The 19,460-nt window shown below is 41.1% G+C and overlaps 1 protein-coding gene across 1 annotated transcript in view; it reads right to left on the bottom strand.

Moving 5' to 3' along the window:
• Positions 1-711: 711 nt before the first annotated feature.
• pdss2 (prenyl (decaprenyl) diphosphate synthase, subunit 2) overlaps positions 712-19,460 on the bottom strand; it is a 29,296-nt gene continuing 10,547 nt past the window's right edge. The window contains exons 3-8 of the mRNA XM_020084528.2: positions 16,487-16,685; positions 9,003-9,077; positions 6,796-6,969; positions 4,883-5,014; positions 3,908-3,943; positions 712-1,128 (exon numbers count right to left, since the gene is read on the bottom strand). Of these exons, the coding sequence (XP_019940087.2) occupies positions 973-1,128; positions 3,908-3,943; positions 4,883-5,014; positions 6,796-6,969; positions 9,003-9,077; positions 16,487-16,685 (772 nt within the window). The 3' untranslated portion in view covers positions 712-972. The remainder of the gene's footprint in view (positions 1,129-3,907; positions 3,944-4,882; positions 5,015-6,795; positions 6,970-9,002; positions 9,078-16,486; positions 16,686-19,460) is intronic.

The following is a 19,460-nucleotide window of genomic DNA, read 5'->3' as shown; positions in this document are numbered from 1 at the left end:
CACCAGGCTGGCGCCAGCCTGTACGGCTTAGAGCAGGGCAGCCGGCCCAATCAATACCTCTGCATTTCCTGTCCATTTGCTCAGGTCTCTTCATTAATAATTACTGCTTGGCGGAGCTTCAATGCGCTCGCTGGCCGGGGCCAAGGGGAGAGGCTGTGTGACCTTTCCCCGCCCCTGGGTCGACTTGGATCACACACACACACAGACATGGGGACAGACATGAGAAGGCAACATAGATGACATTACTCCTGATTCCCTCTGTAAAGACAGAATCATGCCAAACTCCATTAAAATATTTTATATGCAGCTGTGCTTATCAACAGAGGCACATACTAGGTAGAACATGACTTTGAGACATTTCTTTCAGCTACAGCCACTTTTTGATTTGGCAAACACAAGTACAACCAGCAGCTATGATTTCAGCATCATCTGAGATGTGCCGCTACAAGCACAGGGAACCAGTTCAAAAAATAAATAACATTTGTTAGGATAAGTGCTGCCTGGTGCATAATTTGCCGTTCATGGTACATTTTCCAGATGACAATAACAATTCCTCACAACATCTTTAACTGCGTTCTGCCTGGTATGTGGCTTCGCTGATAAGCAAGGTAACAATTAACTGCCAGGTTTTAAAATGCAGCTCGGCGTGACATTTTCCTCCAAGCAGGAGATGACGGGTATGTACCCGAGACTGAATACAAGACCTGATGCTGACGTCATGTGTGTTTATTCCTTTTTTTTTTTCAATCTATGACCGTTATGTCAATCACAAACGAGCAGAGCAGTTCGTCCAGACATGAGCCAGCACCTGGCTCAAAGGAAGTTCTCATGTCTCTTCAGTGTTGTCCTGATGCCTCTGCAGATCTCAGGCTGCACATAGAAACAGCTGTGTGTGTTGGCATCTGGTGTGTTGGCATGTGTGTTGGCATGTGTGTGTGTGTGTGTGTGTGTGTGTGTGAGACAGTGTCCGGGTCAAAATTTGGTGACGGCGGAGGCAATGTTTTCCAAGGCGGATCTAGCCTCGGAGGAGGGAAAAGCCTGGATGGCCTCCAGAGCCTTGTTGCCATGGTAACGGCATAAGTCCACCGCCGAGCTCATGCCTTTCTCCGATTTAATCGCTGCCAAAAGCTGTCGAGGGATGAAAACACACATTAGTTTGTCATGTTTGTGTCACTCCAGTTACAGCTACAACACAGCCAGAGCCAGACAAAGTTATCTCACTCATAAAGTGGATCTTACAGACGTACAGCACGACTTTTAATGACAGGAAACACGCTGTTGAACACAATGCGTGCATGTGCACACTGCCCCTGGTACCACTGGAGGCAGATTATCACATCTAACTACCGGGAGAAACACTGAGACTGTTCACTGTGAGATTCAGTTAAAACACTGACAGTTTCTCTCTTATCAGTGAGAGTAGAAAAGTCCGGAACTTTATTTCTCTGCAGGTTCTACGACTAAAAAATTAAGTCAAATAAGCTTCGGCCGGTAGATGACGTTTACAGTGTGAGTGTGAATTTGACCCCATGTGACTTCCTGCTGGTGTGTGGCACATCTTTTGCCTGAGACCCTTCCTTCTTTAAAACCCAAAAAAGAATTCTGCAGGTGTTGACCCCAGCCTCACGCTGGCTCATTACCTCATCTATAAACCATTCTTTTTTTACTCTCATTTCACGCACATCTCTTCTGCCAACCTTGTTTTGTTGGTGTTCATTAATATAATATTCCCTCGTGTCTTTAATTTAACACGCTCTGCACCACTTGTATGTTGGGTAATCTTGTATGTATGTGTCTACTTGCTCCCTCTTTCCTTTTGAGGTCTCATGATGAGATAATTACAAAATGTTGCATTATAAAGGTGTAATTCAACCCTGATGCACACAATAAACCCCTTTATTACTTGAGGCCATTTCAATACACTAGTACTACACTAAATTATTTTATGATGCACAAAAAAAGTCAAAAATTTCCCCCAATAAATCATATATATAATAATTAGTGAAATGTATGAATGAGTTACTGTAAAATAGTTTAATACACAATTGAAACTCAACTCACTGTATTTTCATTATAAGAATAATTTGAAATGCCCTTTTCCAAAATCATTTTTTGTTTAAATACATTTTTCCCAGTTATGAAGTCACGGCGAAGTAAAGTTTATTTAATACAGAATCTTTCATTGAAGGAGTCAGTGCTTCTCAAAAGTTTAGTTTTTGTACCACTGTCCCCTCACCTTTCAGTTACTCACATGACTTCACACACAGTCTTTCTCTAAAACATCAACAGAACCACAAAGGTAACTGTGGATTAACCAGGAAGCTGCTGCTGTTAACACTCAGAGCTTTGGTCAATAAAGATCCAAGCTAACCTCGCCTGGCAGCCTCAGAGGTGGGTGGCGTGTTCAGCCTTGTTAAGCTAAACCAAAGATGAATCAACAACAATAATAAACTTATTTTATATATCACCTTTCCTAACAAAGTTTTATAAGGAAGAAGCAATGAGAGTAAAACAATGAACATGAGAAAAGAACATGATGTCAGACAGAACACACAGGACAAGTCATGGTAATGACTTATTTATATTTATAATACAATATATGAATAATTAATTCATTAATATATTTATTTCACTTGGTTATTGAGATTCTGAGTCTTTTAGTTCATAGCATCTCACTCATTTATTCACAAGCACGGCTCTTTTTCTTTATGCCAATCACAGTCGTCTAGGTGGCGACACTATGCCCAGGATGGCGTCCATGCAAAATAGTGTCGTTTGGGGGATATTTTTTTGGACACGGAGAAGAGCGAGCACTGTCATTCAAATGTCTTTTCCCTATCATTACCTTCACAGTAAAAGACACATGACGACTGAGTGATTGTATGATTCAAAATGTCTTTAAAACTCTCCAATATTTTACCAGATAGGTTGCAGCACTGAGTTTGTTGTGGTGACAGGTTGGAAATGGAAGGCGAGGAGACTGACTCCTAAAATAGGCGTCCAATGGCAGGCTTATACCCACAGGCTGCATCTTGTGACTTCTTTCATGTTATGAGATTTCTTACATAAAATTCCCATACTAATAAAAACTAAGTTTTAATAAATTAAAGTGTCATCTCGGGTAATATTTTCTAACTGGGGATGAAAGACTTGAAGATTGGATGGAAAACAGTGGAGAGGAGGAATTCTTGTAAACATTTTGGTCATTTCATCCAGGTTATTTATTTATTAGTTAGTTCTGTAGCAGTCAGAAATAAACACAAAGTTCCACTGATTATTCTGCATTTTGTCTTGAATCAAAGCAAAGTTTTACGCTCGAGGGCCCAAGGTCTTTCTCCTTCTTCCCCAAAATTTCATCCCTCTCTTGTGTCCTGCTCTCAGTTTTCCTCCCCTCTTCTCTTCTCTCCTTCCAACTTCTCCCCACGTCCCCTTTTCAGCAGGTCTGCTGAAGGAGATTCTCTCACAATGCCACTGTCTCAGAGCCTCGGTGTCTCCTCCACAAATAGGCCTCGGTAACTAATCCTTCCTGCTCTGGTTTCAGACGGGACCAGATAACCCCCCTAATACCATCAGACCCCTCCTCTGTAGCTTCACCCTCTCCTTGTACCCCTGTCCCTCCCCTTCTTCCCTCACACGTTGACTTTGGAAAGCTCAGTTCTCAACTTTGATATAGGTTACAGTGAAAAGACATAGTGTTTCAATCTGGTGGCTCTGTCAGATACAGTGCCGCCATGTAAACAGGTGAAAAACAACAAAGAAACATTTCAATATCTTGCAAAGTTGTATCGGATTTTTTTTGAAACATAACAGAGGCTGCAGCAAGGAATAACAGAGCAGCAGTTGAGTAACATTGTAGTTCAAGAGCTGAGTTTTCTGTAATGAGAAATACATCAAGCAGTGTTCTTACCTTTGAATAATCCAGCTGGTTTCTTAGCGTTTTAGCCTAAAAAGACAGTAAAGAAAGTGTTTATAAGATCACTTCAACATCATCCTCAACACATCCTTACCCGCTTTTTAAAAAGTGTAGTTAAATGAAATTGAGGATTTTAAAATCAGCACGAACCTTAAAAACCTCTTACATCATCTTTTTTTGGGACAAAATTCTAAATAAACTGTGAAAATACAAATCCTCTCCACATACTTTCATACTTACATAGTATGGTTTAATGGATTTCCTATTTCATTCAAGAGGAAATCAAATTAATCGGATAACTTTATAACTAGAATATCACTCAGTGGAGCTCACACCTCCTTCAAGGCCCAACAGTCAACTTTAATTCAATCAAGCTGTACCAAATTCAACACATTCTAAGTCAGTTTTCTAAATATACCTGATTTTTTTCATCAAGATCCATGAATTACTCTCTGGGTTGATAGTGGAAATGTCAAAAAAAACATCCCATCTTGCAATGTTAAAGAAAAAATCCTGGATTTGCAACAAAACATGGGTTCAATGGGTTCATCCCCGACACGTACCGCATACTTCCAACAAGTTCCATGGAAAACTGTCGAGTAGTTTTTGTGTATACTTAAAAACAAACAAAAGGACATAACCTCCTTGGCAGAGGTAAAAATAGGGAGAGCTTTCATAACCTATTTTTCTTTGGTTAGTGGGAGATTTCCAAAGGCTTGTTTTTCATGTTTTTACTTTTGAAATGTGTTGTAGCCTGTTAAGAAGAGAGGAAGGAATACGTTGTGTGTAACAGCTGAAACAATCTGTGGAAAAAGAAAGTATGTTTTTTTTTTTCTAATCGCAAAAAAGTAAATTTTTTCTACTTCATGTATGAGCAGACTGTTTTCTTCAGAATTACTAGTCACTGACAGTCCAAGTACTAACTACATCTAGCTTGTGCAGTGGTACCATGGCCCATCCCTCCTGTACCTGCTGCAGCTGCTGATGCCACCTCTCCTGGCCGACGATCTGACGGTGGAAAACTACCGGGGCGGCGCTCAAGCTGAACGACAGCAGTTCTCCCACGCTGCTCTTCACAAACGGCTGCAGGTCAGAGTTCAGCTGCAGAAGGGAGAGAAACATTTGACAGAGAGACGACAAATCTGTGAGATTCTACATCTTAACCTGCGGCCACCAATTAAACTGAGTCGGTGGTTAAAACCAGGGGAACCTATGTCGTGCCAGCCTCCACTCTGAGCGAGCGTGTTAATGAGCAGCCTGATAAAAAGTGTGCTAAACGACTCTGCTAGCCTGATGGTTCTCCTTCAAAGACCTCGTTTCTGCTTCCTCCCATGCTGAGAATCCCTGTAGCCACTGAAGCCTGCAGACAGGCAGCTACAGGGAGCCGCAGCAGGAGGGAACGTACTAATACACCACTGTGAGTGGGATCATTATGAACTACTTCTAGTCTAGCACCACTAAACTACTGCTGTAAACCACTGAACTTTGAAAAATATTTAAGCATCTGCATTAACATTACATACCAATGGTATTTTAGCTTTGCACAAATCCACCGTCCTTACAGAGTATGTTTGTCACAAATGTAAGAATAATAAGACACTTAAATCTAATCAAAACCCAGCTTCATCTACAAAGGAAACATTATCAATATAGAAGATTCAATTTTACAGGTTAACATATTTAATCTACATGATTTGGACAAATATGTCAACCTGTCATCATGAATTCTTTTATGTTTCAAATTGTGAAACATTCCATAAAAATTCCTACTAATGTGGTGAAATTAAAATATGGCCAATTGGTTACAGAGGCAGAAGAGGAAAAGAAGTTTGGACACTGCTGTTTCCTGTAGTCAATCAGCAGCCAATAAAGTTTGTATTATTTTTATATTAAACGTATCATGGTAACAAAATAAACAGAAACAGCACAGTACATAAAAAAAAAACTGGCTTACAATCGTTTAAATATCCATGATGTAATCATGAAACTAAAGTTATTAAATAATCATGAAAATGTGATATGTGCGGCTCATAGTGACAGACCTACAGAGAATCTTCACCTCAGTCTGCAGCTTTAAACAGCTTTATGGTGACTTTTGGTTTTATTTAAATGTGCGGCTGCATATTTACTGTTCTAGTTCACTCCCACTGCTCTGATATCATCGTTTACAGTTGCATCATGGAGCTGGGTTCAGAGGGAAGGAAATCAACTGTACATGACCTGCTCAGCACCCAACAACAGACAGACACAGCTAACAACCCATACATACGTCCCCACACCTTTCCATCGTCATATTGGGAGGGACCTTTACAGAAATGTTCTGACTATAACTTTCCGAAAACTGACAATGAACGTCACGCTGTGATTGGTCTGGTCTGGCTGTGCAGAGCTGTGGAGACAGGCTTTGAAATTCTCTCTCTAGCTTTTTTTGACTGAGTGAAATACTATGGATGTCTTCCTGGAGAGTCTGAAAAACATGTGCTGTTATCCCCAATTTTTTCTGATTTAATATAATGGAATATTTTTCCATTTATTTACCAGTAAAACACTCAGCTTGTTTATATCATCAGAACTGGGTGGGGGTTGGTTCTATCATACATTGGTGTAGAGAAACACGTATGGGATTCTTCAAACCAGTGAGAAAAGAAAGAATAAAAACAGAAATACAGACATTTCTCATGAAATAATCAAAACTTAAAAGTTTCAAACTTTGATAGAGAAGAAAACAGTGTTCTTGATTGACCCCATTGCTCATAACTTGAAGCTAATTGAGAAAAAAAAGGGTTTCCAGCATCTTTAAATGAAGACAGATGACTGTGATTATCTCATTTGACCCTTACTGATTGATCGTCCACAGGTCGGGACGCTCAGATCAGACTCACCTTGTGGCCTAGTGATAAGTGCTTGCCGTACTTGTAGGCCAGCCTTTGGGACTCCTTGTCGTGTTTGGCGAGCTCCATCGCAGCTTGACAGCTCTTGGCGAGCAGCGCCCCGTGGGACAGGAACGTCTGATCCTCCCAAGTCGCCACGTCAACGCCGTCGGTGAGACCGTTCTCCTGCAGAGCAAACAGAGGCAGAGACACGGCCGGCCTGAGCTTTGACTGCCTCTACTGTACGACTTCAAGGTTCCCACAGAGCACCTCACAGCCTCTCAATCAAAACAACCCCTCCTCCTCTGTGATTTTATTTTTCAGTATGTAATTGGATGTGCACCAGAGAGTAACAGCAATTTAACACAGTATTTCCCACAAGTTCCTCAGTTTGGAGCTGAGGGAAGCTGGGGAGGAGGACGCTGAGCCAGAACAGGAAAACACTCTTTTAGCTCTACAAAGAATTCAACATGTTGTTTTACATCAGACATGAAGTCCAACATTAAAAACATTATAAACACCACAGGTATAACAAGGTTCAATAGACCATCTCTGAACTAGTGCATGTATTCGGTAAGGTATACTGAATAATAATAACAGAGAAAACACTTAATTGTAAGCAGTTAATCTAAAGTCACCATCAGAAGACGTCAACTAATCCTCATAAATCTCCCAGAAAAAAAAGGTCAACAGAGCTAGAGCAAAGTCAACAAAGTGTCTCATAATACGTTTTAGTTTGAAAACTGCTTTGTCAAACTAGAACGATCTCTGCACGCACATCATTTGACAAAGTGCAATGGGAATACTGATGTTAAAATGAATTGGAAACAGCTGGTCTCCTCCTCATGCAAACAGTTGAATCATTGTAATGCAGAATGTAACTGTATTTCAGCTGTTGGTAAAGACAACAGGGTCAGCAACACTTGTAACTGATTAACCACGTTGTCTTTCACACCAGTAGCCGAGCAGGCTAATGCTGGAGGTTTTCTAATGGAAGGGGGTCCTGTGATAGGGACCCGAAGAATTAGCAAAGGCCTCATCTTGAACGCAGCCCTGGAGTTTTTAAACTCATCAGCGGGGGCCATCCGCGTTTCAAAACCTCTCTGTTGTAGCTGCTCTAACACTCAAGAGTGTAGGCAGCAGGTGGATTAGTAGCAGAGTTTATGCGTTTTCAAATGAAAACAGTGTGAATATAGCCTGTGGCTTTTAGCTCCACAATCCCTTTGTTCTTGATGAAGATGTAAACCTTTAAAACAATGACCACAACTGTACAGTTTCATTTCAAACAAACAAAAAAACACATAACACTAGTTTCATGCAAGCGCTACTCTAACAGGAGGAAACTGAAAGGCTTTTTGTTGGGGACTCTTTTCAGAGGCGGATTAATCCACATGTGGTGCCTGAATGAGTGTGACCACCAGCAGAAAAGTGTCCAATTAAACTGCAGTGTGTAATCGTAATGAAGGACCATGTCACCCACGGCAACAGTGTGGCTCATGACGTGAATTTAACCTTTTAAAAAAAATACTTGGCAATGTTAAATTCAGTGTGTCTGTGCCAGATCTTCACCCGAGTCCTCTGATTGTATCTGTGCAAAATATTCAGCAGCTGATGAAACGTGTGAACTGTGGCTCCACACTAAAGGTCTAACTAAAGCCCTTACAGTCCACTTTTTAATGCCACTTCAGTTTACTGTCTCTTATAGTCACTCTGACTTTTTGGTTGTAAAATTTAAATAGTTACCTTTCAAAGGAGACCAGGGTTACGACTGTAATAAAGAAGGCCGAAGAACAGTAACCTTTTTATTTTGGGTACATTATGTTTGGGCTTGTGCATAAAAATGGGACGTGTCCAGTAACAGGTTAATAGTTTTATATGTAACAGTGAAGCTCTTGGCACAGTAATAAACTACAGGAACAGTACCTGTTCGAATCTTAAAAAAATAGAGAATATTACCTGTCCTCTACCAAACATTCAAATTTCTACATGTATTATATATCTACAAGTTTTTCTTAATGTATACAATTCTATATTTTGATAGTTTATAGTTTGTCTATCATGTAGAGCTCTAAAAACGGACTTGGTTCATGTTCAACCAATTATTCTATTATTGGGTTCAAATTTCCTCCAACAAATTTTCGGTCCTTTCTTTAAAAAAGTGTCTTGGGTTTGCTGCACTTCATCGCAGTAGATCTATAAGAGGAGAACAGATACTTTACCTCGTTATTATTGGAATTCTCATTGTAGATTCCTTGAACTAAATCCCCGATGGCACTTGAGATCAGTTCAACAACCTGTTAAATACAAAAAAGAGAAAAAAGCTTCAGACATTTGGGCTAAAATGAACAAGAAGAATGAACAGATTTACTATAACAGAGCTCCAGAGTCTTTACACATCTTCTGTCTTCTCTGGAGCTATGAAAACATGAATACGTCAAGTGATGCCTCATGTCTACAAAGTAGGACACAAAGTTCTGCCTTGTGAGCATATAGGTCACATGTTAAACCAAAAACTTCAAGATCTACACAACATGTACGTCATGTGACCTCGTGCTGGAGCGTCCCTGGGCTCTGGCAGTGAACCTCTAACCTGTTCCCTCATTATATATCACTTTGGCTAACGGCATTGATTAAACTCCTAATATGCAAATGAGGTCAATCAAAACCTGACACGCTACTCGTTTCATCCGTGACATTCGTAATTAAAAAAAAGAAGCCACAATTTCCCCCGGTCTGAAGCTCGAGTAAACAGCCGTCGTGTCGGAACAGCTGGGTTGGCGAATAAATCTGAGGTGAGACGAGGACTGGAGAACAGGTGAACTGCTGCAGATTCTGCCGCTCATTATCAGGCCATAGTAGAGCCCCTGTTGACGTGAGATCCAGGTTCGATTTCATTCATTACGCTTTGTTAGCTGAGGTGTCTGTGGTCTGAGGGGCTGAAATGGTGAGATGAAATAGTGTCCAAAGAACAGAGGGGTGATGATCTGACTTCAGGGTCTACTCTGCTCTCCCTTTAGTCTTTAAAGGTCCAGTGTGTAAGATTTAGGTGAAAGGTAACAATTGGCAAAAATTTAATGTAGAATAATCTTCATGATGTTTTCGCCAGTTCGTTTCATCTAAATTGTACAAATTGTATTTTTCTTTACCCCAGAAAAGGTCCTTTATATTTAAATACTTTATATTTACATGGAGGGGGTCCGCTCTACGGAGGCCGCCATGTTTTTTACATTAGTCCAGACTGGACAAACTAAACGACTTTTGAGTTTTTGTGATGACTGAAGCTGAAGAAAATGTGTTTATTAATCAGTTGATATTCACAACATTAAGACAACATAGGATTTCTGCAGAAGTGCCACGGTAAAGCCGTTTTCAGAAATTAACTTTAGAGGAACTCTGCAGAATTATGTCCAGACTTCTTTCCCGAGTTTGCCTTTCACACATGAACAACCCAGCAGGAGATTCTCCACTCGGAGCATTCAGGTGAGGGGTGGTGCAGCACAAGGAGTCAGGACGTTACATATGTTTTTGTTTGCAGCACATCTGCTCTTATCACCCAAAACTCTCTTGACATATTTGGCAGTGTCTTCTACGTATATGGCTCCGCTTTTTAATTCTAAGATATTTGTATTGGTTTATTTGTTTTAGTTTTACCGCCTGACGCATTTTAGAGACATCATCAACACACTCACTGCGAATGAATGAAGGAATTCATTATTCTGTGATTAAGTCACTCTGTTTGGTAAGTTGATAAATGCACTGTACATAGAAAAAAAGCTGCTTTTTGGAAACTGGGCTAAGAGAATATTTAAAATGTTTAAATACACAACAAGCTGAAAACTGTTGTGGAGGCCAGTCTTGTTTGAGACTGCAGTTGCCTATTTCCTCTTACAGGGGGCATGCATGACTACATTTCTGCACACAGACACACCAGCAGCCTCATCGACCACCAGATGAGAGGCTGCAACTTTTCCAAACGCTGCTTAAAGGCTGGTTTTCACTGAATGAGTACAAATCTGAAGTTGATGCCTTCATCCTTCATTCACACACAGAGGAGCGAGGAGTCGAGGCCACACCCGTACAGTACATTTGAATGAGGTTAATTTTAGAGCTCCTTCAGCTCATCCCAGACATCCTTGGTTCATCAGAAAAGTCTGGTGGACACTGGCTGCGCCGTCAGCCTCGCAGTGCCCTCTGGGTAACCGAATCCGCCGGGGGAAAATATTGAGGAAACCCGAGCTGCGCCCACAGACCTGGAAGGACAATGTGCCTACAGTATTACCAGATGTGGTGTCTCTGCCTGGCCAGCCTTGGGAAGTGGGGGCCAGTGGGGGGTCTTTTTTTGGAAGGTATCAGATAAGCTTCCCCCCTGCCTCCCCCGTACTCCATTCCCAAATCCAGCCAGATCGTGTTTTGCCGACAGGTCTGTGAGGGGGGAGAAACCGGAGCTGCTCGGTGAGATACTTTACAGTTTATACAAGTAGCAGCATAGGTTTTCCTCTCAAGGCCACGACACATAATCTCCATCGCTCTCACTGTCTTAGAAGAAAGAAAGAAAAAAGGCTGGTTTGTGAGAACAACTTTGAAAGCTGAAGAACTTCTCATTCGTCACCCTGTGTATTAAATTGAGGTGGTATAGTGAGCACAGACGACAAGAAAGAAAACAGAGACTAATCCACTGTTAAGCAGACTGTCAGTTTGCAACATCAGAGTCAATCTGCATCAGGCGCTGGTGAGTTACAGGACTATACAGTAAATCCTTTACAGCCTTTAATTGCAATAACAATAGACTGTATTTGTAATGCACAGAAGATGAAGCGGGTTAGATGCAGTTTTTAAAAGGCACTGAATTGATTGAACACATTAAGTTAATGCTGCGGAGAATTTTTGTCTGACTTTTTCCAGCACTGCAAATCATCATCCTGTCATGTGACATTAAAACACAGGAGCGAGCCGGCTGCAGTCAGACCACGCAGCACCTGGGAACCACCATGACGACACAACTCTGCCCTGATTGGCTGTAGGCTTTACTGAGACACATGATGTGTCTTGTGTTTTTAAGTCAAAGAAATTCAGATCCATTACCTGCTGTTCATTTCTCTCCAAAGAGGACAAGATGCAGCCTATTTGATCTTCTGACAGTTAGTCTTGAAGGCTGCCTTAACGCCACCCCTGCAGCCACTGGCTGAACCAAGTCAGCCACAGTCCGACCAGTGTTTTGGAGTTTGATAATTCCTTTTTTTGAACAAGTCTCTTGTTTATTTCTATGCTACCTAAAGTATTAACCACCTCTCATCTAGACATAAAATGATCATATGTGAATCTGTGCAGAAATAGTTTGACTTTATGTAAAGTTAACAATTGCCTAGGCTTACTTATAAATGTTCCATGCGTTGAATGTGAAACATTCTGTGGCCAGTAATGCTCACACTGTATATACGTCAAATTTTACATACCTTTTTTCTAGTGTTTATAATATTTGTACACAATTCCTTATTTTTAAATGTATGCTTATTCACAAACACACCACAGCAAAATACTTGTATGTGTAAACCTAATTGGCAGTAAACCCCCATTCTGTTTTTTTATCACTTGCCTACATGTTTTATCAGCAACCTTTCCAGTGTGTCCAATGCACTCAAAAAGTGGTTTGACATTTGGATGGAGTTTATTTGGATAACATGGATCTGTAGGTGCTCTGAGCTCCTCTGTGACTTGTTCGTGTTGGATTAATAGATGCCATCTTATTTTGTCTTCTGACAAATAACATAGTTTGCATGTAGTTTGCAAGTGAAAGCTCCAGCACAGGTGACTCAATTTACTTTAAGTTGAGGATGTCCTGTTAACTGCTGTTTCCAAGGTTAAGCCAAAAAGGTCGCCCCAACCAAGTTTGCGTTTTCTTGAGGTTGATGGTTCTAATAACATCATAAGAGGTAAATGTATGTATTATAAGACATTTTTCTAAAATTATTTTTTCGTGATTTTAATGTTTTTCAGGTAAAATCCCATCCACACATTGTTTTCTTTCATCCGCACCAAAGAAAAATGAACTGCAATCGATCTAATAATTCCCCAAACATCAGTAAGTCTGTCTGTGTAACGTATTTCTGGCAATTGAATCATCTTCACATTTGGCATGCGTACTGTAAACTGCCTGAGGAAGTGCTGTGTTGAGTTTGTTTAGATTTAGACACGCAATATGTTCAATTTGAATAAAAATACAGGTGAACAGCGCTCTGTAACAGTCAGTGGGGGTGGGGCAAGATGCCTTCAGTCTTTGGACCGAGTTGAACACGTCTTCTTCTAGGTCCTCAGATAAACTACAACACTGGAAGTAGTCAAATTCCCGCCTGGATCAATTAGAAAATTTTTATTTCACCATATCAAACTAACAAAAACATTCACAGCAACTGATCTCCATCATGGCAACATCAGCTCTGCACATAACGAGAAATTGCACTGCGCAAGTACTTTAGGTTCATATCAAATCTGGGCCAAACTCATAAAGAACTAACAGGAGTTAAGTGAACAAGGTTTTCTCAACCTCAAACCACGAGTTCAAAGACTTCGGTCAAAACAAATTTCATTCTAGTAACCTTAGCTGAGTATGATGGACTTATAGGGGCTGTTAACAATCGTCTAACTTACCTCCTGCTCATACCAGTGGCGAGCGCTTTAAAAACACATCTGAAAATGAGCATAAGCGCAGGTTGTGGTTTGCCCTCGCTTCATTTTGTTTTGCTAACCTTTTCGAACATGAGTAACTGCTGAATATCCGATGTCTATCTCCTTATTACCCTTAAAAACTTCCACTGCGGGGACGTTTCCTGTGGTTGCTTCAGGTTACGCTCATACTCTTATTAGACGGCAGACTGCAGATTTGTGTGGAAAAAAAGGTAAGAACAACAATAGGATTTTCATTGGTTGCTGCTGAGAGGTAATCTGGTACCAGCTGAGATTGAATTGCACCGTGTGAAACTTGAAAAGGAGATGAATTAAAGTAGCAGATGGTCCAAAACTTAAATCCCAATTAGCACATCAGCAGATCTGTTATCATTTTATTTTCAATGTGGTTTTTCTCCATTTTACAGTGAAACATCATCAATTCCACTTGTGTAATTTGTATCGGAGCAACGGTGAGTATTTTCTGTCATAGTGCTGTTAAAGGGACACATCCCAATGAAAGCTAAATGACACTGTACAGGAAATGTCACACCCTTAGAATTATCTTTCACTCGTAATGGAAATGTTGGATCTTATAACTCCTGCTATGTTTCCTACACACGACGCACCATGGATACCACTTACATCACAGAGCAGACATAAAGCCAGACTGTGTGCTGAATAAGAGGCAGCAGGAAAGGTGATAAGGGCTGGTCTGGCTGATGGCACACAGGAGTGGGGGGTGGGGGACGGATGACAGTTATTTTGATCCAGCCAGGCAACCGCATTCTGACAGAGTAGCGCGGTGACAGCATCTGTCAGCGCGGGGTTACCGGGCCACGTTGTAGATATGATCTGTGGTGCACTTACAAGACCACTGCCGCACACATGTCCAAACCTGAAAAACTCAATAAGAAGGAATCCCGTGGTTCACATGTCAATGTTATCTCCTGACGACGTCCTCCTGCATCCAAACAGATTGTGTGCAGCAGCTTGTGTGGAACTGACTGAGGGACCTGATATAAGAATCTGTGGCTTTTACTAACGTATGCTGCTGTAAACACTTGATGTCTGACAGGTTCTATTGTACAAAAAAGCTCTGAAATTTCCCTTTCACAATGACTGAACCATAGGCCGCATATAAAAATGGATGTCTCCATTTCCTCCCAGTATACAGATATGAAGCCAAAACATCCTGGACACAAACAATGTCATCTCATATATTTGGATTCTGAGTCTGCGCACTTTGACTTTTTAGTTTGGTCCATGGATTTATGATCTATACTGTAGCCGGCCACCAGGTGGTGATGGAGATACTTTGGCTTTACTTTTAGGGAGCTGTCATATCGTCCATCTTTTACTCCCTACAAACAGATTTGGCATGTTTGACCAATCATGTTTGAGCAGGCTTTGGTTGCCTGCAGGTAAACGGTCCATGTGGAGATGAAAAGAGGCAGAACCTGTTGAAATGCATCAGCTATCTTAATTTCTAATTTATCTGCATTCATATACAGATAGCAATTAATGAAGATTTGTGAAAATGTCGTCTGGGCCTGAAACACAACAAAAAGTATAACCTTTTATGTTTTGTGTGGAGAAACAGGAGAAAAGGCTGACTCATCGTCAGACGATAGCTCAGAGATCATCTATCTTTCCATGCAGTCAATGGGCTGAACAGATAAAACAAAGTACGCCACCTACAGAAACTCTGAGAGTCATAACATGAGATCCAGTGAAAAGGCCTCACAGTGTCATCTACACCACCGTCCCAAAAAGCAACGTCTACCCCTGTCGCCTCATCACAGGTTGCAGCCATCGATGAGTTGTGTCAGGCTTATAAAAAGACTGCACTAAGGTTTCCTACTCAGACTGTTTTGTTTGAACAGATTTTAGACCTCAGGAGGCGTAGCACTTTATTGTTTTTGATGGAAATGAAAATCATAACAATAAACTGTTCTTATTTCCTATCACCTACTCGTCTCATAATAGCATGGTTATCAGCTCAAACTGCCTGTCTACCTCCACTATGTTTTCACCCCTGTCCGTTTGATTGTTTTTGTTCGATTGTTTGTACGCATAGGTTTCTATTTCTGAAATCGACACAGATCCAGGTTCTTTTTTTCTTTAATATTCTTAGATTGGGTGTGTTTTTTTCAGATTTTCATCCATTTTCAAGGGAATAATAAATGGATCCTGATGAAAACAAACGGACATATTTGAAGAATATGCAGGCGTTGAATGGATGACTGGCCTAATCCCACATACAAAGAATTACAGTAGTCAAGTCGAGAAGTTATGAAGACATGGATCAACCTTTCTAGATCTTTGAGTGGGAGATGTAGGGAATCAATCAATTTCACTGAGAGGGGATTTCTGGGATGTGGAATACAAATCACACTAACACATTCTTAGTCTGAGTGATTCAGGAAAAAAAAAAGACTATGGCTGTGTCCAAAATCACCCACTCATAACCCCACTATTATTACTTTTAGTTAAAACACACATTGAATGACAATATCTAATTGTAGAAACAAACCTTTTAACCTGGTTTGTGCTGTAATACTCTGATCCTATTTGCATATGTACAACAGGTTAGGCTTTTCCTGCTGCCCTCTCTCCTCTTGTCTCTCAATGGCAAGTGCAATGCATTGTAGGAAACAATGAGTCCACTACGTAGTGTATAAAATTTTCACTAAACATTCAGACAGCCCAACAAAATGGCAAACTCACTATGTAGTGGACTATTAAGGGATTAGTCAATGACTTTAGAGTTGTTTGTACTGCAGGTATTCTACAGAAGATCAAAATCAATGCAATATTCCATAGATTACACTCTGCAGTAATGACCAATCATGGCTGTGGTGAGATGTTTGGATGTAGTGTGATGGGGAGAAAAGATGTAGTGATGAAGACTGACACCGATATGTGAGGCTGTAGGGGCCTCTGGGAGCCTGTATTAAGGCGGCTGTGTTTCTTATTAATATCACTGCTGTCAGCTCAGATATTTGTCAGGACTCCAGTTTGTTAGTGACAGGCCATGTACCTTAGTGTTATCCAGCTGGGCCAGTCCTGTACAAGCGTTCGCCAGCAGGAAGTCACCGCTCAGGACGGCCATCTTATTTCCAAACTGCATGTCCTTTAGCGGGCCGTCTGAAACCGTCCACTCCTTCAGGTTGACTATCCCACGATGCACCAGGAACGCCGTGTGGATCAACTCTGTGATTTCCGCCAGGTTCCTCTGGCTTTGAAACAGAAAATGAAAAAAAGAGAGGATACATTTTAGCTTGTGAGAGGCGTTGCCGAGGCTTGACAGTTAGAGAGCTTTTTGACAGAAACCTTTTCATTGTCTTTATCCTGGTGAAATTTGTAGGTCTGGCAAGATGGAAAACACATTCACAGCATCATTTATAGGTGTGCTGACCACAAAGGATTCAATCAGGACAGAGGATTCATGGGTTTTCATTTCATCTGTCAAACAACAGGGAAAAACATCTATGTTGTGTACAAAAGGGCTCTAGTTTGTAATTTGACTAAAACATACAACGCTGCTCCCAAACAAAGACAGTCAGGATCCTCACTGTTAATCCAACCTGAAAGATTTACTGACCAACTTAAAGAAGAAATGATAAACGATGGTGTGTGCAAAAAAGACGAGACTGCTCCACAGATACAATTTCCAAGTCAAAATCGGCGTGCTGCAGATATGTCAGGCATCTTGCCACGCAGCGTGTCATGGTAAAAAAAAGAAATTAAACTTATCATTAGCAAATAACAGCCATTCTTGATTATGAGAGAAAAGAAATAAAAGTGGTCTTTGAATAGAGCCTTTCAGAGCAGCCTTAGGGAGGATATAATCAAATGTTGATTCAGTCATTGGTGGGAGATAATTAGGCCACTCTCCATATGGAGGGAGCTCGCCACGCTGCGACAGGAGGGATCCATCCAGACAGGGTTGGGTGCGCTGATAGCCACTTACGACCTTCTTTCAGCCACTATGAGAACCTGATGAGCCGGTTGTCTGCCTTGTGCTCCAACCCCTGGCTAATCACACACTCACACACATTCACACACATGCAGATCTTGTAGCCAGGTAATTGCTGTGTGGAAAAGATGTGATTAAAATTCAATAATGTCATCTATGTCGCCTCTCAATCACATCCATTGTCTGGTTGGTTTCTCTGCTTGGTGACACAGAGCAACAACAGAGTCACCACGGATGATTGTTAATAAGTTTGGGATTTAAAAAAAGAGGCAATGAACAGGTTGAAAGTGGCGTGTTCTCAAGGTGGGTCGGAGTGATGGCTGCGCTCGATGGGTTTCAAGACAGGAAGTCATTGTTACAGCAGAGGAACATGATAAAAAGCTGAGGCTGATTTAAATGTTCTCAGAAGTCCAAGGTCAACGCCTTGCAGTGACTGGTGAATTAAAGGTTCAGTGTGTAGAATTTAGTGACATCTAGAGGTGAGCTTTCATGTTGCAGCTGAATACTCCTCATCTCACCCTCCCCTTCCCAACATGAAAGAGAACCTGTGGTGAACTTCAGTTGTCATGAAAAGGTTTTAGTCTGTCCAGTTTGGACGACAGTAAAAAAACATGGTGGCCTCCACAGAGAGGACCAGCCTCCATTTACATTTTTTTAACATAAAGAGTCCATGCTAGAGTAAAGAAAACAAGAATTCATACAATTTAGATGAAACACACCAGTGAAAACATCACTAGGATTATTTTATATTCAAATTTTGCCAAAAATCTCTTTCACCCAAATCTTGCACGCTGGACCTTTGAGACGTTTTCAGAAATGAACTCCGGAGAATGTTGGGACTGGACTTTCTCCAGAATTTGCCTTTCACACATGAACAACGGGGAGAGATTCTCTGCTCAGACACGTTGACAACAACTCACTCAGGTGAGGGGGGGCACAGCATAAGGCGGCAGGATGTAACCAATATATTTCGCTGCTGAGATTGTGTGTGCTTTTTTTTAGATCATATCTACAACGGCGTCAGCCCTTATCACCAAAAACTGTCTTGACATCTGTCAGAGTCTTCTACGTGCATGGCACCGCTTTTACATCCAGAGATATATGCACTGTATTATTTTTGCGTTTTTCACTTTTGCATCTGTCCCATGTTAGAAATGTCATCAGCACACGGTTGGGGTGAGGATGATCTCCTGCCGTGTTTTCACATGGGCTCATTGGGACATTCTTTTCACCAGATAGACAATCAGCTTCTACTCTGGAGAATGTTCGGAGACTCTCTTCAGTGCATGTCTGAAAGCTGCTTTGTTGCTTTACTAGAAGAAAAAACAACAGCATGAAGAACATGACCGAGATCTCCTCTTGGTTCATATCATTTACACTAGAGAAACACAGGTTGATATTTACATATTATAGTAAATAGTGACCTTTAGGCTAAGATCTAAAGCCAAGACTTTCTTCAATGGGATTATAAAAGCCAAGTTTAAATTCTTTGTTTTAGAGTTATTTAATATTGCTATAGTATATTGTAATATCCTCACTCTTTTCTGACTTTTGAGAGACAAAACAACTATATCGACGATATCATCAAAAATTATATCACAATAATAATTTTCACATTAGTTGATATCAAGTATTATCTTTCTTTTAATTTAATTTAATTTATTTTCTGACTTAAGGTTATAGACTCTAACCACCAACCACCAGGGTCCAAAAACCTAAATCGGTCGAACCTCTCCCTCAAAGCTGTGCCTCCACATCTGGTAGTCCTGATCAGAGCAGAGAAGCTTGGGGAGGAAAAAGGGGGACAAGGGGGCTGATGTATAAATAGCTTTGGTGCCCAGTTGCATAGCAACCGATGCCATCTTGCTGAGGTGTAACGCCCCTCACCACGCCCCTTGTCCTGAGTGTTCTGTTCCATTTTCCCTCGCTCTGCAGTCTGCCTCGCCATCAAATGCAGCCTAACAAATGTGAGTGCTTTAAAGAGATGGCCTGTCCATCAAACAGCCTGCGTGATATGTTCAGGGGCATCACTTCT

This window comes from Paralichthys olivaceus, chromosome 12 (assembly GCF_024713975.1).
Source record: "Paralichthys olivaceus isolate ysfri-2021 chromosome 12, ASM2471397v2, whole genome shotgun sequence".
Classification (NCBI taxonomy): Eukaryota; Metazoa; Chordata; class Actinopteri; order Pleuronectiformes; family Paralichthyidae; genus Paralichthys; species Paralichthys olivaceus.
Note: the sequence above shows the minus strand (reverse complement) of the source record. Positions and strands in the feature narration are given on the sequence as shown.